The 22,151-nt window shown below is 41.2% G+C and overlaps 1 protein-coding gene across 1 annotated transcript in view; it reads right to left on the bottom strand.

The window, feature by feature from the left end:
- The window catches only part of CHN1 (chimerin 1), a 207,030-nt gene extending 193,622 nt beyond the window's left edge, over positions 1–13,408 (bottom strand). Inside the window, exons 1-2 of the mRNA XM_080798958.1 lie at positions 13,146–13,408; positions 12,817–13,013 (exon numbers count right to left, since the gene is read on the bottom strand). Coding sequence (XP_080655084.1) covers positions 12,817–12,835 — 19 coding nt within the window. The 5' untranslated portion in view covers positions 12,836–13,013; positions 13,146–13,408. The remainder of the gene's footprint in view (positions 1–12,816; positions 13,014–13,145) is intronic.
- Between the last annotated feature and the right edge of the window lie 8,743 nt (positions 13,409–22,151).

Here is a 22,151-nt window from a genome sequence, read left to right as displayed (position 1 = left end):
AGACCTTTCTAAAAAGTTAAGTTAGCCATTTTCATATTGAATTCCTATTCAGTTTGATTATGTTCCCTACCGTGAGGGTAAACCGTGAACAAACCAAGCTAATTTATGTGCAATTCCTTTGTACTATTGAAATGAAAAGGAACAATAGTTTAATGAAGTGGAATTTGTTATCTAATTATGCCAAATAATTCAGAAACATCTGCCGATGGTTAGTAATAATATAGTTAAACCTCAAAGAATCTGCTCCCAGAGAGATTTCCATTTTACTCAAGCCCTTGTGAGCTTCCACTTGGGAAATCCATACCAGAGTATGGAACCACGGGATGACATAATGGCACTTTTACACGGTTTAAAAAAAAAAATTAGCAAATGAACAAAGAAACGAACAGTAGAGGGTGTGTATCACATGGATTTAGGACTTAAAATTAACTCCCAAAGAAACGAACAGCAGAGGGTGCATATCATATGAATTTAGGCATTAAAATTAACTCCCCAGTTTAAGACACACAACAGACTACTGTAATATGCAACATTCATTTGAGCATTTATTGAGTAGCTGGGCTGCATCAGACACTGTGGAGGTTAAGGATACAAACAAGAAATCCATAGCTTTCGTGTTAGGGAACTTCATCCAAAAGGGAAGACAAGAAAAGACATCCACTAACCACAGTATCACCACTAAAACAGAGGTGTTTGGGGTACAATGGATGCAGAAAAGGTGTAAAACAAAGGTGTAAAGGTGTAAAACAAAGGAAGACTACTTAGAAGAGACTATTCTAGTGAGTTCTGCAAGATGTGCAGAGGTGAGTGAGCACAAAGAAGAGCTTGGGAAATGACTGCTAAAGGCACACTGAGTGTAGTGCCTTCCGGAAACATCAAGTGGTTCAGTACGGCTGAAGCACAGCCTCTGAGGAGAAGACAGTAAGAGACGAGGCCAGACATATAAGCAGGAGTCCTATCCTAAAAGCCTTATTTGCAAACTGGGGAATTTGGACTTAATCTTAATGGTGATGGGCTGGAGGAGTAAGAAACTCCTAGTCTAACTGTTCGACTAACCAAATTCTAAGAGGCAAGTTTAAATTCCCAAGTATGGACTCTAACCTATTAAGAATAATCCAAAACAATAAAGGAAGAAAAAAAGATAAATGAAAGTAAATGTTCCAACTGATTCAAGGTGGGGCACCTGGGTGGCTCAGTTGGTTAAGTGTCCAGCTCTTCACTTAGGCTCAGGTCCTGATCTCAGGGTGATGGGATCAAGCCCCGCATTAGGCTCTGCACTCAGCAGGGAGTCTGCTTGAGATTCTCTTTCCCTCTTCCTCCAAAAAAATTTAATATTTAAAAAAAATAAATAAACTGACTCAAGGTTTTTCACAGGATAAGTATACAGATGAAGGCCATCATTATATACTTATTCCTCTTTCATTCACTTATTCGCTCAGTAAACCTGGACTGAGTACCTATGACATACCAAACACTGAGCTTACAGGCCTTATTATATATATTTTTAAAGATTTTATTTGTTTATTTGAGAGAGAGAGAGAGTACAAGAGAGAAAGAGAGCAAGCACAAGGCAGAGGGTGAGGGAGAAGCAAGCTCCCCGCTAAACAGGGAGCCGGATGCGGGACTCTATCCCATGACCCTGGGATCATGACCTGAGCTGAAGGCAGCCACTTCACCCACTGAGCCACCCAGGTGCTCCATCCCTTAATATATTTCAAGCCCTAAGAGGGCAGGCGCTAGATCTGATTGTGGTCTGGATTACCACCCAAAGAAGCAGCACTGTTTACTGGTCAGTATATTTCACATTTCAGAGTACAGTAGGAAGTATCAATTGTCCAGCACTACTGGAAGTCTATCCGGTATTTTTTTTAAAGATTTTATTTCTTTAAGAGGGAGGGAGAGAGAGAGAGAGAGCAGAAAGAGCACATATGCAAGTGGGCTCGCACACAAGTAGGGGAAAGGGCAGAAGGAGAGGGAGAAGCAGACTCCCCACTGAGCAGGGAGCCCAACATGGGGCTTGATCCCACAACCCTGAGATCATGACTTGAGCCAAAGGCAGACACTTAACCGACTGAGCCGCCAGGGACCCCAAAGTCTATCTGGTATTCAATGTATAACCCTGAACTAGGTCTCTACCAGAGCATCCTCAGACAAATACTAAAATGGCATGTGCCATATATTTAACCACACACATAAGTAGTAATAGCGCAGAACCACTTTCTCATGTGGGTCAACAGACTTGTGAAAACAACTGCTGCGGTGCCTGGGAGGCTCAGTTGATTAAGCATCTGCCGTCAGCTCAGGTCACGATCCCGGTGTCCTGGGACAGAGCCCCACATCGGGCTCCCTACTCAGAGGGAAGCCTGCTTCTCCCTCTGCCCCTCACCCCACTCATGCTCTCTCTCTCCAACAATAAAATCTTTTAAAAAAAGAAAGAAAGAAAACAATTGCTATCTTGGATCTTTGTTAATATCAACAATAACAATATCAGTGACAATATTAGCTACTATGTATCTTCACCACTGTATTAGGAACCTTACACATATGATCTCATCTACTTCTGCACAGATGGAAGAAGGGAATTAATAGCCCATGTTTATATATAAGGAAAATGAGACTAGAACATATAGCAGACACTTGGCAGAGAAAGGATTAAACATAGCCCTTGTACACCAAAATCTAAGCTCTTTCCTCTACACTACACACTCTTGTCCTCCACAAGCTTCCCATCTCACAGAGTAAAATCTGATCCTTTCCATGGTTTATAAGGCCCTACATAACCTGTGACCCCAACACTCCTCCGTTCCCCGGGACCTCTCGGTCCCCTCTCCCACCACTTTCCCCTGGCTTACTCTGCTCTAGCCACGTTGCCCTTCTTTCTGTTCCTCAAAACTGTCAAGCACATCCCCACCTCGGAGCCTGTTTCATGAGGCGATGCCCCCACTTCACAGGACTCATTCCCTCATGTTCTTCACGTCTCTCCTCAAAATCCACCTCAACTCTGAAGCCTTCCCTGACCACGCTGCCACGTCACTAGCCCAACCTCCTCACCCTGCTTTATACTTCTTCATAGCACTAGCCACTGGGCACACTATACTTTTTTTTAAAGATTTATTTATTTTAGAGAGAGAGGAAAAGAGACTGTGCATGCATGGGCGTGCAAGAGGGGCAGAGGGAGAAGGAAAGGGAGAATCTCGAGCCGACTCCATGCTGAGCGTGAGTCGATGCGGGGCTCCAGGTCGTGACCCCGAGATCACGACCTGAGCCGAAACCTAGAGTCAGATGCTTAACCAACTGCACCACCCAGGCGCCCCACACCGTACATTTTTTATTGTCTGTCTCCCTCCACTGCAAACATAAGTTCCTTGAGGACAGGAACTAAGACATACCTGGCACATTTTAGGTCCTCAATTCATTGAACAGATGAGTAAACAAATCACAAAATACAACCCATCCCAAACCTCAGAGCTATCCTCAGAAAAAGTAGGAAACACCTCCTGTTCCTGCTTCCTTCTCTCACCCTATGGTACTATCCATTCCTGCCCAAATCCCAAATACCCAGGGCTTTTACACTGTTCTTCTTATCACTCCAGCCCCCTTCAGGTCTTCTCAGTAATGTCTCATGCTCTACATAAAAACTGCCACTTCGGGGCACCTGGGTAGCTCAGTGGGTTAAGCCTCTGCTTTCAGCTCAGGTCATGATCCCAAGGTCCTGGGATCAAGCCCCGCATCGGGCTCTCTGCTCAGCAGGGAGCCTGCTTCCCCCTCTCTCTCTGCCTGCCTCTTTGCCTACTTGTGATCTCTCTCTCTCTTTCTCTCTGTGTCAAATAAATAAATAAATAAATCTTTAAAAAAAAAAAAAAACAGAAACAAAAACAAAAACACGCCACTTTCTTTTCTCTTACAGTGCAGTTCCCTCAGTCAAAATGCTTGCTCTGTCTACTCGAAGATCTTCAGTCCATAAATTAAAATCACTCTCTTGCTATGTGAAGATATCTGTTATCTACCATGTTATTGCTCATAGGTAACATGCTAAGTATCCATGCTTTAATTATAGTATAATAGTATTAAATTCATTTACTATGCAAGGTCTGCAGGGGAAATACTTCAGTCAGGCAGATATTTACATATTTACACCACTTACCTGCTGGGCTCAGGCCCTGATCTCAGGGACATGAGTTCAAGACCAACAGCGGGCTCTGTGCTCAGTGCCAAGTCAGCTTGGGTTTCTCTCTCCCTCCGTCCCTCCCCACCCCACCAGCATGCACATGCGGGAGCACACACTAATAAATAAACAGGCCTCTAAAAAAAAAAGAGACTAGCAGTTTAAAGAAAAGGAACAGCTCAGTTTTTGAAACATCAGGTCTGTGGGTCATGAAAATCTATTCATGCAGAGATACTTTTCTTGGACTACATCTTTTCTTCTAACTTGTTTTACATCAGGAAATAGACATGATCCAATGAAATCCGAAGGTTTAAAAGTCAGAGTGGGGGGCGCCTGGGTGGCTCAGTGGGTTAAAGCCTCTGCCTTCGGGGCACCTGGGTGGCTCAGTGGGTTAAAGCCTCTGCCTTCGGCTCGGGTCATGATCCCAGGGTCCTGGGATCGAGCCCCGCATCGGGCTCTCCACTCCGTGGAGAGCCTGCTTTCTCCTCTCTCTCTGCCTGCCTCTCTGTCTACTTGTGATCTCTGTCTGTCAAGTGAATAAAAAAAAATCTTAAAAAAAAAAAAAAAAAAAGCCTCTGCCTTCAGCTCCGGTCATGATCCCAGGGTCCTGGGAGCGAGCCCCACATCGGGCTCTCTGCTCAGTGGGGAGCCTGCTTCACCCTCTCTCTCTCTGCCTACTTGTGATCTCTGTCAAATAAATAAATAAAATCTTTTAAAAAAAAAATTCAGTTAAAAAAGTCAGAGTGGAAAGGGAAAGGACAACCTTCAGTGCAGCTAGAGGAAACACAATGAGGTGGCCCCCTGCCAGGCTACTAAGCAGCTGGCCACACTGGGGGGTGGAGGAAGAGGTGGGGCACCTGACTCATCTTCCCTTCTCCCCCACAAATTCAACTGTCTGCATTCTTTCCAAGAAGTGCTTACTTTTCTAAATTTAAAACAACTATTCAAAACAGGCAAGGACATTTCTAGTTATTGATTTTTTTATTTTGTTTTTGTTTCTTGGAGAAAAAAAAGAAACAAAAATTTTCTAAAAATGTAAAAAGTTCTAAAAGATTCCTGGATATAAAACCATTACTTTAAAAATAGTAATTTCTGTTTTTTACAGTTTAAGTGAAGTAAATCTTTCTTCTATTCAATCTGGTCATCCCCACTCCAAGTAATTTTTAAATTAATTACAGCTTGATTGAGATAGAATTCACACACCATAAAATTCAGCCTTTTAACATATACAAGGGGGTGGTTTTTAATATATTCACAAAGTATTCATTATGGTTTTTAGAAATAGAGACAAATAAAGAAAGTATATTTATAACTATTTTATGAGACTTTTTTTCCCCAATACCACTTTTCAGTGTAGAATACAGTCACACCATTCTGCTTCTTAGTGTCTCCCTATTTTTCTTTCTTTCTTTCTTTTTTAAGAGAGAATCTTAAGCAGAATCCACACCCAGCATGGAGTCTGATGCAGGGCTGATCCCAGGACCCTGAGATCATGACCTGAGCTGAAATCAAGAGTCAGTCACTTAACAACTAAGCCACCCAGACACCCCTCCCTATTTTGTGTTTTAAAGGTAGTAGGATTATGTTAATAAATAAAAATCAAAGCTTATGGGAATCATTTTCTCTGTAAGAATGACTTATGACTGGTATGGCTGAGCTCAACGCCTTGTCCTGAGTTGGATTTGCACAGAAAGTTCAGTGACTTCATTTAGTTTATATATGCCAGACAAATAATAAAGTGTTTTTAAAGGTGCTGTTACTGATACTTTATATAAGACTGAGAAAACATCAATTACCCATATCAAAGGATATTATTATTACTAGAGGGACTTTGAGAAAAGCTACACAAACCCCAGCCTGGCAAGGAAATCCCTGTTATGGCTGCTCAAGATGACAGCAAACTTAATTCTTAGGTTAATCCAATCTGATGAAAAATGTATAACTTCTACTAATGTCATTCCTTCAAAACTATTATTAGATGGCATACAAAGCGTGATCAAACAGTATTTTTCTGCCTATTTTTCTTACGATTGTTTTAGATTAGTCTAAAACATATATTCTCATTGAAGGTAATATTGCCTTCAAGTGAGCAAAAATTAGCTTATGGTGGTCAAAAGCCTTACTCTTTTTGTGCATAAAGCAGATATACACACTGTGTAAAAAGACAGACAGTGTATCTGTTATTAAAGTTTCATGGGGAAAACAAGAAAAAATGCCTAGGGGCTCCGGGGTGGCTCAGTGGGTTAAAACCTCTGCCTTCAGCTCAGGTCATGATCCCAGGGTCCTGGGATCAAGCCCCGCATTGGGCTCTCTGCTCAGCAGGGAGCCTGCTTCCCCTCTCTCTCTGTCTGCCTCTCTGCCTACTTGTGATCTCTGTCTCTGTCGAATAAATAAATAAAATCTTAAAAAAGAAAGAAAGAAAAAATGCCTAGGGGCATCTGTGTCATGCAGTCTTTTAAGCTAAGCATCTGACTTTGGCTCAGGTCTTGACCTGAGGGTCCTGGGATCAAGCCCCTGGGGCAGGCTCCCAGCTCAGCCAGGACTCTGCTTCCTTTCTCCCTCTCCCTCTGCCCCACCCCTACTCGTCCTCTATGTGTAAGTGTATCTCTTGCTCTCTCAAATGAATCAATTTTTAAAATCTTAAAAAAAAAAAAAAATGCCTAAAAGTCTTATGAAGAGTGATTTTTTTAAAAGGTAGACAAATCCAGATATAAAGAAACTGAAACTCTTATTGACAAATGTGTCAAATTTTTATAATTATGCATATCACTCTATCTTCAAAGATTAGGATGCTAGTAGGATTGTTACTTGCAGGGACAGATGTCACTAGAAAGACTGCATCACCAATATCTTTTCCACTGTACACAGATGGTAACTATCAGAGTTATAGCAACTATAATTCTTTTATCTGTCTTACATAGCACTAAATCTCCACACATTGAAAGAAAAATTTTAAAGTTGAAATAATAGGGGCGCCTGGGTGGCTCAGTGGGTTAAGCCTCTGCCTTCGGCTCAGGTCATGATTCCAGGGTCCTGGGATCGAGCCCCGTATCGGGCTCTCTGCTCAGCAGGGAGCCTGCTTTCCCCTCTCTCTCTGCCTGCCTCTCTGCCTACTTGTGATCTCTGTCAAATAAATAAATAAAATCTCGGGGCGCCTGGGTGGCTCAGTGGGTTAAGCCTCTGCCTTCGGCTCAGGTCATGATCCCAGCGTCCTGGGATCGAGCCCCGCATGGGGCTCTCTGCTCAGCAGGGAGCCTGTTTCCTCCTCTCTCTGCCTGTCTCTCTGCCTACTTGTGATCTCTGTCTGTCCAATAAATAAATAAAATCTTTTAAAAAATAAATAAATAAATAAATAAATAAAATCTTTAAAAAAAAAACCACCACATTTAGCAGGTTTAAAAAAAAAAAGTTGAAATAATAAGTTTTTCAATTAGCAATAATCGCACCTTGGATAAACCTCATTGGCTACGATACTGCCACTGCGCAAAGCTGAAATAATAAGTTTTTTATACAGGTGCACAAGTATTTAAATGCACAAGTATTTAAATAAGGATGGTGATTTTAATGACAGCTGAAAAGATGAAACATTCTAAGAAAAGTAGCTGTGTTCTCACCACTGGACCACCCTGCTGCTTATTAGGTAAGTCCCTCTCATATTCTTTGATGAGTAACATCTGAAAAATAAAAATGTGAGCAGAGACCGTATTCAAGTGGAGTTTCCTATAAAATGGCTTTTGGTCAAATAAGTCATACTGAAAATGCAGCTGATTTGTCTTTTTAAAAACAAATTTTAGAGGCACTTGGCTGGCTCAGTCGGTAGAGCATGCAACTCATGATCTCGGGGCTGCGAGTTCAAGCCCCATCGTGGGTGCAGAGATAACTTTAAGAAAGAAAGGAAAAAAAAACAAATTTTAATGTCAAGACAGTAATGGGAAATCAGAAGTTTTCCTAACTGCATTACAGAGAATGCACCATTACCATTTAACTGCTCCAAAGGATCTCTCTAAAGATGCCCAAAGGTGCATCAGGCAGTGGCGTAATGAAAAGGTTTCCATGGCATCCTAGCTATGAGATCACAGATCAATGGCAGTGATGATAGTGACTGGTAAATGAAAGGAAAAAGCAAAAAAGGGAGAGGGGCCATGCCAGAGCTAGTTCTACCCCGACAGAGAAGAGAGTTACTCAGGGTTCAGCCGGCCCAGCTGGATAGTAACTGAGTTCCCAGTCTCAGCATTTGTCTGAGCTGTAAACCACAGCCCTATTTAGCTATAAATGACAGACATTCCTGCCAAAGGATAACCTGGCAGGATGCTTTTTCATCCAGCTCTGTCAAATAGGGTTTTATTGGTATGGCCACTCAGGGTTCTGTTAGGTACACGAGCTAAAAAGTCCTAAATTAGATGACTCGAGAATTTCCTTCTAGCCCGGCAGTTATTAGAGAACATGTGCTTCTTTTCCAGGGAAGTTCTAACAAGTCCTATTGGAAATAAGTAATTAGGTACATACACTATAGTTCTGGAATGTAAGCTCTAAGGAGACAGGGACCATGTCTCTTGCACACTGCTACAGATGTATGTTGAACAGATGAGCAAGGTGAGTGAGCAGAGCATGAACTACATTTGGATAATTTTTAGGATTTGAGGATTTAAAAATTATTCGTATTGATGCAGATGACTGAAAAGTATATTCATCTACAACGTTGAGAAAAAAGCTGGCAAAGTCCTGACCCTTCAAAAATGTGCATTTTCAACTCCCAAATGGGACTATAAAATCAGGAAGGTTTGGGGTCTAGTTCTTCTGTCACAGATAAACAGAAATTTGCATTAAAAATATATTTTTAAGTAGCAAAGGTGAATAATGGTGAAGATAAGAGTTTCACTCTTCAGCTTAAGTTGACAAATATTTTGAGTTGCTATACTGTACTTTGGTGACAAAAAGTTAAACGTATATCAATGTGAAATTGTACTGAGTAATTTCAGAGGCTCTCATTTTTTTTAAATGAAGCTCACTTTCACCAATGTCCTATAAAAAGAACATTCTTTACAATGATAAAAACAAAGCCTAGATGGAAGTGTAAAACATGTAGGGGGAGAAAAAAGAACGTAGGGGTGTCTGGGTAGTTCGTTCAGTTGAGCACCCACTTCCTGACTGCAGCTCTGGTCATGATCTCAAGGGTTGTGAGATCGAGCCCCGAGTTGGCCTCCACACTGCGCGTGGAGCCTGCTTAGGATTCTCTCTCTGCCCTTATCTTCCCCTACCCACACTTGCGCTCTCTCTCTAAATTAAATTAAATTAAAATTTTAAAAACCTAGACTCTATTGCAGGCTGCTATGCACAGAACTGTGTTCTCCAATAAATTCCTTTGTTGAAGCCCTAACCCACAACATGATGGTATCTGTGGAGATGAGGCCTTTGAAGGGAAATTAGGTTAGATGACATTGTGAGGGTGGGATTCTCATGATGAGATCAGTGGTAGTAAGGAGACCAAAGACCTAGGTCTCCCATCTCTCCACCACCGCAGGATACAGCAAAAAGATGGATGTCCGCAAACCAGAAAGAGGTCATTTCAGCAGGAAATGAATCTGCTGGCTTGCTGGTCTTAGAATTCCCAGCCTCCAAAACTTCAGGAAATAGATGTCTGTTGTGTAAGCCACTCAGTTTATGGTATTTCCACTACAGGAGTTCAAGTAGATTTAAGATACTAACCTTACCAACTAACACACCCACACCACACCACACAAGATACTAACCTTACCAACTAACACACCAACACAAGGTAGGGTCCTAGCACTGGTTGCCTTGGGAAGGCTTTGGGAGAAACTCTATTGAGCTCTGACTTTGATGACTGTTCAGTTAGGTTCATCCAGTTTCTTGTATTCCGATCTTCTCTTCATTACCATCTCACAGAATTTTATCTCACTGCTCCTCTGCTCTAAGTTGGTTATTAAGAGGAAATATAAAGGGATATGAGGTACTTCTGATTAAACTAGTTAAAAAGTAGTACAGTTCGGGCGCCTGGGTGGCTCAGTCAGTTAAGCATGACTCTTGATTTTCGCTCAGGTCACGATCTCAGGGTTGTGAGATCGAGTCCCGTGTGGGGCTCCATGCTCAGCAGACAATCTGCTTGAGATTCCCTCTCGCCCTTTGCTCCCTCCTTCCCCTGTTGTGCGCATGTACTCTCTCTCAAATAATAAATAAATAAATCTTTTTTTTTTTTTTTAAAGGTCATATGGTTGACTCTTGAAAAAACAGATTTGAACTGCATGGGTGTACTTATACGCGGATCTTTCTCAATAAAACCAGTACACTACTTATAAATGTATTTTTTCTTCCTTATGACTTAACATTTTTCACTAGTTTATTGTAAGAATACAGTGTATAATACATATAACATAAAAAATACGTGGTAATCAACTGTTTATACCATTGGTAAGTCTTCTGATCAACAGCAGGTTATTTGGTTTTTGGGGAGTGAAAAGTTAACACAGATTTTGGACTACATAGGGGATCAGCACCCTTAATCCTCATGTTGTTGATGGGTCAACTGTTACATCTAAAATAAAATCCATTTTTTCTAACCGTTGGGGACTGCTCTTAATATATACAAAGGCCATTTTGAATTGGGCAAATTTGAGCAATCTCATATTGATCTTTAATACAACGGTTCTCAAACTTGAGGATGACAGAATCACAGGGGAATTCCTTTAAAATCCCCTTTGCATAGAACTGCAGAATCTGTGGATCTAGGGGCAAAGGAATATTTACTTTGAACAAAGAGGACTGATGGGAGGTGTTCAACGACAGCTACTGCTCTATCATGACCGAAAAATAGCCTCTGCACACAGGTGTACTTTCCTTTAGAACAGGGAAATATTCTTAAAAATTGTAACCAAATTGGATTTTGTAAATTACATTCTATTTTCCTACAAGTTGACTTAAAAATTTGAAGACACTTTATTCATTCTGAGGGATGGGAGTGGTTTCTTTTATCTTCATCTAGAGGTCAAATCCATGCCCTTCCTTTCCTCATCTCTACTTCAGTAAAGATGTAATAATTTAGGAATCCTTTTAAAAGTACCTTATTCCCTACTCTGCTTCTCTCCAATTTATTTGTTGATTCACTGAGAATGTCAACATTCAAGAAGTGGCTGATTCATGAACCTTACCTTTGAAAACAAACCTGGAAATTCAGACTCTCTCCTTAGAACAGAAAATGAACTTACTACAAAAAACTAGTTTAAGGGGAAATTTTCCTGGGGAAATATTAGTGCTATGTATTAGCTACTACAGTATAAGAAATGCTTCTTCCAAAGAAAACACCAACTAAGTCTTCCACCATTTTTAAATTTTGTACAAAAAAAAAGTCCACACTTAAGAAAAAATGCTCTACTAAATGATGCAGATTAAACATAAGGTACTGCAAAGCAATGGTGAGATTTTTATTTCTTTCAGAGAAAGATGAAACATTTTTAAAGCACCTATGAAGAACCAACACCAAATGTCATTTCTAATACTGTGGGTGTTCCAGCAAAATAAACATACCCCAGACTGCAGACTGGCAAATTGTGTTCTAGGCTCAGTTTTGCCACAAAAGGGCCATGCGACCTTGGAAAATAACCTCCCTGCATCTGAATTTAATTTACAAAATAAGATGACTAAATAAATGTAACTCTTTGATTCCATATTAATTCATTCTAACTTATATGAAAAAGCATTTGTGGTATGTGATGCCTGTAACTTGCTTGATCAAATGAAGCAATTAAAACATAACTGGAAACTTGATACTGTGAGTAACTTACTAAGACCGTCCTTGTAGCTATCAGTTTCCTACCAGTACATACCATACTACTTTGAACATCTAAATTTTCACAAACTGGGTTTTCTTAAAGGGAGGTACATGTGTACTATAGTCCTCTTTGGCAATAGGAAACACGGTATCTTTTCTGTCCTTCTTCCCAACCTATTGTCATTACAGACTGGGGGGGGGGGGACCTTGAGTCTTAAAGGCTGAAACAATAGTGTTGCAGTAATTACATCACAGAAATAACATTTCTTTCCTAAAATACTCAAAGTTATTCTCCCGAGATCACTTATCTTCCAGGAACCAACTTTCTTCTGTCTGCTCTCGTATTTGTTAGAGCAAACATTTTCCATTTTAACAAATATTCAGTTCACCACTTATTTTGTTTCCAACGAAATACACCGTCTCCAAAAAATCCGCCCCAAAATCCAACAAGACTCAACACATGCATTTGGCAATTCCGGGGAGGTGGGGATGCACAGACATCTTGTACAAAATAAATAAACTTTCCAGAATCTTTATTTACTGACTGGAGAAACATAGATTTGGAAACAACCAGCTAACTTCGCTCACAAGTTGGCATCTTAAAGAATCCTCCGTTTACAAAACACCCCGGACCTCACAGACTCCCAACCCAGAATTGGCCAGGGAGCACACGCCCATCGGCCCTGCCTGGAGAGGAAACAATGGGAGAGGCGCGAGGGACCGAGCCCGGCGCCCCAGACGCCCCAGCTCCCCCGCTCCGGCCCGCGCCCGATACCGCGCGCTACGACCCCTCCCCTGGCGCCCGGGGCTCCCGTCCCCGGGGCGCGGCCCACCTGCAGGGGCGCGGGCAAAGGGCTGTACTTACCAAACAGGGTCAGGGCCATTGTAAAGGCGTTCGCCAGCTGCTCGCCGCCGCCCGCCGGTCCACGCGCTCCTCCCAGGCCGGCCGGAGATCACCGCATCGGCCCGAAGCGCTCTCACCTCGAAGGGAGCGGGCAGTCGGAGGGGCGTGGTGCGGCGCGGGCGCGCGGGGAGGCTGCAGGCCGGGGCTGCAGGGGGCCGCTGCAAGAAAAAGTTATTTATGCGTTATTGTCAGGCGCACCCGCACCGGGGGAGACCCGCTAGCCCTAGGCGAGCCGACACTTGTCGCTGCCATCTGCGCACTACGCGGAGCGCGCGCGCGGGCGGCGGTACCTGCGAGGCGGGAGGCTTGGCCGCGGCGCAGTGGCAGGCGGAGAGGCGGCGCCGCAGTGGCGGCGGCGGCGGCGGCGGCGGCGGCGGCGGCGGGGAGAGGAGCAGCCTCGCGGGGCCCCCGGCGGGGCGCGCTCACTCCGCATCCCGCGGCCTCGCAGACGCCATCTTGCGATAGCGTCTCCCACTGGATCTGCCCCTGCTCCTCTTCGTGCCTCCTGCCTCGGGCGCAGGAGCCCCGTGCGTTCCCATAGCAACGGGCGCGCGCGGGGGTCGGGGGCGCGCGCCCCTCCTGCCCCGGGCGGGGAGGAGCCGCCCCAGCCGCCGGGGAGACGGCCTCCGGGAGCCCGGCGGGGGCGGGGCTGGTGTGCGTTTTCGCTGAAATCCCTGGGATTTTTCTTGAATGGGATTTGAGGAGGCGCGGAGAGGAGAAAAACTGAGCTGTTACTCGAAAGAGGAAGAGTCACAGGAGGATGCTCCATGAATCCAAGACCCCAAGCAGGGTCACCCGGGGATCGGGTTCGTTTGAGGATAAATCTCTCGCCCGGGGCCCTCGGGGTTAACGGAGAGTCCGGAGCCGGTGACCTGAAGCTACGGGACTCGGAAAGGGAGCCTGGAGTCGAGCAGAGACCCTGACTCTTGGCTTCCTTTCCTCTTGGACTTGGGAGCCGCTGGGAGTACGGATCAGACTGTCATATCTGAGGAATCAGGAGTCGTTAGGATTACCTAAAATAATTTGATACAAGGCCAATGCTTAAACCTAATTTTCTTCCTTTTACTTTACACCTCTTTGATATTGTCTCGGGAAAAATCAGCGTTTCACACTGTTTGGCACTTCTATACCACAAAAGATTGCTCCCCTGAGCTTTTTGCATTTATCTGATAATCACTGGCAACATCCTTCTTTCTGTGATGTTCCCTGCTCACCTCTGTCTTTGCCTTAATTAACGAAAAGCCATAGAACGCCTCGAGATTATCAGCCAAAAGATGTTCTTGAAAAGCTCGGTTATGATGTTTGTGTCGTTTTCATTTAATGTATTCAAAAATTCAATATTGTCTAGTTGCCATGTTCCCTCTGTAAAAAAAAAAAAAAAAAGAAAGAAAGAAAGAAAGAAAGAAAAGAAAAGAAAAAAAATCCCCCTTTTTCTTCTTTCCCTTAGGCATTGGATACTGTTGCAGCATCTAATCATGTAGATTTTCTCTTTGGTTCTCATGTCTTCCTACGTGCATCTTTCCTCTTACAGTTCCTCAGATTCCCTAATGTCATTTTCTGCTTCTCTCTAATTTTCAACTAATTCTTTTTAGAATATTATATAAATATACTCTACTTATTATATCTTGAGGATCAAATCGTTACATAAATGAAAATTACTACTACAAATAGAGCCACAGTTAATTTATCATTTCACATCAGGCTCTAACATCAGAAGAAAAAGAAAAGCCAGTTGGAAGGAGGAGCCAAGCCTTTTGTTTCATGTCAGTTAACTCAAGAAAAAAGAAATAGTAGAATAATTCAACATGAACAAGCAAATATGTAAGATGCTGTATGCTTGAAATTTTCCAATGTACTAAAATGATTCTCCTTTAGCTACTGATATCAAAATAAATCTTGAAATGCCCACAATTTTAAATCTTCAATGAAAAGGACTCTTGATTTTGAGCGGCCTTTCTGCTCATGAAAAATTACAAACACACAGCTCATGAAGATAAATGAGATACTCCAGAAGGCTTTGTGGGACAGATTTTATAACCATGTAGATTGCTGCTGATCTGTTCAGCAATCAGATAAATCAGAAACTAAAGACAACATTTACTGCCTCAACCAGTGATTTTCAACCTTTTTTGGAACTTAATTTCCCTTTAGGTCTCTGATGAAAATACTGTCCCCCTTCCTGGGAAATGCGTAAGTGCATACATACACTCCCCAAAATTGTTTCCCAGAATTCCAGGGGGATTATGGCCTATTCAGGGACGCAGAGATCTTTTGTAATCTTGGAAAGTTTTACATTTAAAATTAAAATTTTTCATCTTTCACCTGGAAGCATGGAATTTTGAACAGGAAGGTACCAAACTCCACTAACTTAAAGAAATTGAGGGCTCAGTGGTCAAAAGATTTTCCCAAATGTGTACACCTTTTAGCGGCAGAACTAACAGGAGAATCTAAGGCATCTGGTGTTCTCCCTGACCACCTCCTCAACTCTCCATCCCCCACCAATTTAGAGGATACATGGTTTGAATTTAAAAAGAAAAATCTGTTTGGTATTAGAAGCAGAGTGGCATGGGGAGTATTTTGTCCTCGGTCATTTTGCATGTTTGGGTCTTCTCGCAGTTTGGGAGTTTGAATTTTTCTCAAAGCGTCTTTATTCACATGCTCTTCAATTCAGAACTATGTGTCCAATCGGGTTGAGAGAAAAAGTGCTTTTCTCTTCTCTTTGTGAAACTCTCTAAGGTACCAGAGCGTCAGTATTTTGCTAGTACACCTCAGTTTCCTGGTAATACTCTCTGCCCCCCTGGGGACTTATCTTGCGCCTGTGAGGGAAATTAACAATCCTGTGGGCAGACTCACACTCCCATTATATAACTAAGCTTTGGTTAACAGACCAGCTTTGTACTGCTAGTTGTGGCTGCACACAGCTGAATCTTAGTGATAGACCCAGCTTAGGCTCAGGTGGGGACATTTCTCTCCTCCCCTTCCTCTTCTCTGTACAAGTCTGGGCACACACACACACCCCTTCCAAGAGAGGTTTTTAGGTTACTATATGAAACAATATGACTCAATGTTACTATGTTTCCCTTTTTAAACATATAGCTTTCCACAGGTGAATCAACTGACTTCCTAATAACAAAATGCTTTCTTTATTTACTTGATTGAAGCGCTATGTCTTGAAAATAATGCTCATTTTTCTAATATTGTATTATCTAATGAGGAATACAGAGTGTTGCTTTTCTCACCTATCTGGAAATAAAGCAATAGACTTTCAGCCACAGATTCAATGTAAGGAAGGGCGTTAACCACTTGGGGATGATTATTATGGGTGGTATCTTAGATTGTTTATTTAAAAGGGCAAAGAATGAGTTGGCTTTTAAAACATTTATGTTTTCATTCAAACATTTAATTTTGTGCTTAACAAAAAAGCACCTAGAATGGCAGGATTTGTTTGCTCTGTTACTTACGTTAGATTTTTAGATGAATGTTTAACTCTTTCTGGTTCTTCCTCATTATAAAATGAAGGGACGGAATGGAGCTAAGTTATATCTAATGTCCTTTTTAGGCTTAGCTGTCATTATGCGATATTTTAAAGTATTTAAATTAACTGGATTATGGATAAAACAGAAGATATTTTTATTTGAATATTCAATATACCATTTATCTACGTGTTCAGTATATTTAAGGTACTGGTATATCTGGTAAGTATAAGAGTCATAGGTTACATTTTCATAAAGTAAAGAAGTCATATTTTATTAAAATACTGATACTGTATTGAGTGCCTGGGTGGCTCAGATGGTTAAGCATTTGCCTTCAGTTCAGGTCATGATATCCAGGTCCTGGGATGGGCTCCCTGCTCAGCGGGGAGTCTGTTTCTCCCTCTTCCTCTGCCCGCCCCCCGCCCCCCACCGCTTGTACCTATGCTCATGCTCTCTCTCAAAGAATAAATAAAATCTTTTAAAAAATATATCAATACTGTGATTTCATCTGCAGTATGTTGCTAATATTATTATCATATTCTCTTTCTCAGGATTTAACAGGATTAAAATTAAAAGTATGCACTGAACAATCCATGTCAAATTTACTGTAACAGTTTCTCATTTTAATGTAAGTGTTGTGGACTAAACAGAATTTAGGCAGCCCTTTAAAATTCTTTTCTACATTTTAGACTAATGACATATTGCAAGTGTTTTGGGTTTTCTTTTTGTTACTCATTTAGCTTTGTTCCCACTGGTAAACATTGATTTGTTCCTCAGTTTTGAATGAAGCAGAAATTAATGAGGCAGTTTCTGCTTCACCATAACAAGTTGAAATTATAGCACTTTATCATGTCAACACAGCTTTAAACACTAGGAATACCAGTGCTATTAGCACTGTTCCCAAAATAGTGCCGAAGTTTGCTGTTGAAGAAAAACTCACAGAGCATATTTCTGGTAATGTGATAGAAACATTTTTTATTCCTCAGTTATACTGATTAAGGTTTAAATTATTTATTTAAAATAATCACAATCTATGACATTCTCTCTATCCTATATTTATGTTACTGGTCAGAGTATTGATTGCCATAGTGTGAATGTGCATAGAGTGGATTTAGTCTGTTTTTAATAATGTTGAATAATAATGTTAATAATAATAATAATAGTGATAATAATAATAATGTTTAATAATGTTCCCAATAATGTTTTCTTTAATGTTTTTAATAATGTTTTAGTAGTGTTTCCCCAAATCCAGATGAGTCCTCCACTTTTATCTTTCTGAAGATAAAGTAATCTTTATCCTTCTGAATTAATATCTTACCTAATATTTGCATGGCATTTCATGACTTATAAATAGCACTTTCATAGGGCAAAGGCATATACATACAAGTAATAGAAGCAGTATTGGCTTTGAATGTGAAGATTTAGATGACAAAACTATTCAAGAAGGAAAAATTCATGTCATAAATGATAAATCGGGCCTTTCAGCTTCAATAATTCAAAGTAATGTTTAGGAGAGTTAGTTGTATTCTACTGACCACCAGAGGGTGCCTAAATTAAATCCATGGGAACAACTGTGGATCTTAGAAAGGAAGTAAAATTTGAAAAATACGTAAGAATCCTTAAGAATTGAAAATTTTCTCAGTTCCCCTGCAGTGTTTCTTATGAAGTAGCACAAAATAATCCCACCAAAATTATGCTAAAAGGAGAGGTGGCTTTTGGCTCATTAGACACAGATTCAGGGGAATTGTAAATCACTGAGCAGTGTTTGTTCAGTCCTCATTATATTACTTCCAAAGTAAAATGAAAGTGTTTGTAGAAGGGCTGGTGTGTGTATGTGTGTGTGTGTTGGTATGAAGGGAAGGGAAGCTGGAATTCAAAAGCAGACCATAGAGGTCTTCTATCCCTGACCTAAGGTAATGGATTTCTTGTTCATGCTCAGCTTGAAGAGGAAATTTTAGTCCATTAGGTGATCGGACCATAGGTATTACTATGAGCCCTAGGTTTGAATCTTCTAAATGCCACAGGTCCTAGTTTTTTTTAACTTAGTGATAGGATTTTCTTGAAATGTCAAAATGACCACTGGTCAGAAGTAACCAAGGAAAAAGAAAGGGTATAAGAGGTCTGTTTTCAATACATGTTTAAGAGAATACTTATTTCCTGGTAAATAGTGTAGTATAGCAGATCTTTTGGAAATTTTTACAGGCTTAAAAGCAAATACATTTTCAAGTGCACATTAGCTAAACGTACCGCAATTATGGCAGCCCTCAAGTAAAAGTTTTTGTCTGAACTATAATCATATTATAGTACTTTAAGCCAGCATTTCCATTTGTGTGTGTTTTTCTGAGGTCACCAGGCATATCTAATGCACAGTGCAAGCTAAATGTCTATTTGACTTGAGCAGTTGGATTTCTGCCAGATTTTGTTTTCAAGAGGGTATAAGGAGATTTGGCTGCAAATCAAATCTCCCTAATATGGCCATGGTTCTTCTGGTTAATGTGGGTGTCCACAATAAGATGACTTATTCAAGTTGATTACATTGTGAGTTATAAATCAGCTAAATAGCTATGAACTCTGAGTGAGAATTACACAATCTCTAATTAAATAACAGAGCTAAAAAAGAGAGAAGTGTATTTCCATGATTAAAATCACAATCTGGGCTCAGATCTTGTCTACTCCTGTGATGGATTTTTCATAAAGCTCTTTTGTATACTTTTGTGAAATAGAACTTATATCAGACATTTAAGACAATGCACCAGTTGGAATCCATCCATCCTTCACTCATTCACTCAACAAATATTTACTAAGGACCTATGATATATCAGGCATGACGCTAGAATCTAGCAAAGGAGTCAAAGATGACCCAAACATGTATTCAGATCTTTAAAAATTTGCAGTCCTTTGAGATAATCCTTATAGATGGGACAATGGATAGACCATAAGAGGGATACAGATTAAATATTGTGGAAGTTCAGAGCAGAGAAAAATTATTTCCTGCTGATAAAATGGATGACAGTTTCGTGAAGGATGAAGCTATGCTTTGAGGTACGGGCAGAAATGAGGCAAACAGAATAGAGAAAGGGAGAAGTAGGGCTTAGGTAAGAGAAAAGAACATGACAAAACTCTAGGGGAGAGAGGTGGGAAATTATGACAGAAGAATTGCAGGCAGGACAATTTGGCTGTAGCAAGGACTTCCAGGAGGAGAGGTTAGACATATAAATCAGGGACATATATAGAAAGCCAACCTGTTGCCTCAAAACTTATTACGTTATCTGAATCCTGCAGGTTTTCTACAAGTACTTGAGGTAACTGGGAATTTGGATTCATTATGCAAAAGTCTGGTCTCAAAATTTTTAAGATATATTTTCCAGTAACAAATTTTTTACCACCCACCAATATATGAAAATATATGAATATACGTACACACATAGACACACACACACACACACAAAGCTCTATTGTTGTAAGCTAATAATCAAGGCACAGTATACACTTCAGGTGAAGTTTATCATTAATAATGTAAATCCACATTTTAAAGTCTCCCTGATAATTTCTGAATTTTTAGTCAACTTCTAGTCAGAACTTATTATAACATCATTATTTTACTTCACAACCTGACTGACAAAGAGCTTGCCCCAAGTATAGGAGTCATGTCACTGCCATTTCTTCTCCTGTTACTTGTGTTTGTATTATTAGTATGATTTTCAATGCAGGATTTCTTTGAAAGGATTTTTTTTTAAGATTTTATTTATTTATTTGACAGAGAGATCACAAGTAGGCAGAGCAGCAGGCAGAGAGAGAGGGAGAATCAGTTTCCCGCTGAGCAGAGATCCTGATGCAGGGATCGATCCCAAGGACCCTGAGATCATGACCTGAGCCGAAGGCAGAGGCTTAACCCACTGAGCCACCCAGGGTCCCCTGAAAGGATCTTTTAAAGGCATCTCTTCATTTGGTAAGATTCAGTTTAGTTAAAAAGCATATACTATAACCCATAAATCCAACTAACATGGGCATGTAAATTACAGTAAGTTGCAATGAGCCAAATGGGAAGAGATGAGTCAACGGCACTGTCAACCCCACCCCAGCGTGAAACTCCCCCAGGATAACTCATACATAATGTATGTGATGCGGGATTTTCCAACATACAAAGTGAGTGAGCAAATCTCTGTCAATCTGTACATAAAATACTAATAAAGCTTAATTTTCTCCTCACTTATAAAAATAACTAATAACTATACCTAGAAGTCCTACTTCTTCTTTCCATAAGACAATGAAAGTCTTGGGGGTAGGTACACTCTACTTTGGAGGTTGCTGGTATGGACAGGAAACCAGGGAAAATACTTGTGAAGTAGTATGGCCAGGGCTGACCTTCTGAAAGGTGAATCTGATTATCTGTGTGTAGAGAGGTGGAAGGGAGAAAAACAATTACAGTGGCTCTTACTTCAAGCCCTACCCACCTATTATTGCAATTGTTCCCAAGGTCTGAACTTTGAGAGAGCCTAGCCTTTAAACAGTTGCAGGAAACGTCATCCAACACTTCTGATATCCTGGGGGAAATGAGGCAACTTTTAGAGAATTAGGAATAAAGAAGACTAGCCATAAAGAGAAGAAAGGCCGAGCACTACAGTAGGATGTTCTACAACTCAGAAACCAGGCATGATGATAGAAGTTTTCTGAACATTTTGTTTCCTCTAAATACTGAGTGGAAACAGCCCATAAAACACATAGCTTATAAAACACTGCATTTAATTGAACCTGGGGGTGAGAGTGGAAAGTTGTTATCTGCTACCTCCCTAGACTTCTCCAATGCCACAGTGCATCTTGAGAAACACTGGTCAGAAGGATCTGACTTCAGGGGCACCTGGGTGGCTCAGTTGGTTAAACGTCCAACTCTTGATTTTGGCTCAAGTCGTGATATCAGAGCCATGAGATCGAGCCCGCATCAGGCTCTGTGCTCAGCGCAGAGTCTGCTTGGGATCCTCTCTTTCTCTCTCTCCCCCACCTCCCCCTGCTTGCATGCTCTCTCTCTCTTTCTCTCTCTCTCCAAAATAAATAAATTTTTAAAATCTTAAAAAAAAATAAAGGAAGATCTGGCTTCAAATGTTGGCTTCACCTCTTAGTATTTATGTGACTGGAGGTAGATTTAAATCTTTTAGGACTTCAGTTTCTCCTCTGCAAAATAGAGGTACTTGCTCTATCACTTGGTTTGCAACGTTTTGATTGCAATTGACAGAAAACTTCATTCAAATTGGCTTAAACAAACGAAGGAAATTTACTGGCCCTGACATGGACAAACCCAGAGTCAGGATGAGTTTCAGGGAAGACTGATCCAACAGTGCAAAAAATGTCCCCAAAGACCTAGTCTCTCTGTTCCTAGTCTTTATATAACGCAGAGTCCCCAGTTCATAGCATCTCCCAGAATCTCCCCTGTGGTAGCAAAACGGCTCCAGAGATTCTAGGCATTACAGAGTTCTACCTCTCCATCCAAGGGAAGAGAGTCCTGGAATCTCTCACTCTCGTTGGCTTGAGTTGGAATAGGTGCCCATGCATGAATCATTGCTGTGGCCAGGGAGAAGGGGTGAGTGCAGGCCAATCACGGGCTACCCCGAACCTGAGTGCATTAACCCTTCCAAACCTCATGGCTGAGGTGAATCCCTTAAAGGAAACCCAGTACAGAGCTTGGAGGAGAGAGAAGGGGCTGGGCAGGAGGTTCACACATGTCTGCCTTTTAGGGTCATTCTGAGGATTAAATAAAGCTCTAAGGGGACAAGTAATAAATAATGGTTTTTTTTCCTCTCTCTATAAGGATTATCTTCCTCAATATTC

Source organism: Martes martes (assembly GCF_963455335.1).
Source record: "Martes martes genome assembly, chromosome: 3".
NCBI lineage: Eukaryota > Metazoa > Chordata > Mammalia > Carnivora > Mustelidae > Martes > Martes martes.
The sequence above is the reverse complement of the archived record's forward strand: the minus strand, read 5'-3'. Positions and strand labels throughout refer to the sequence as shown.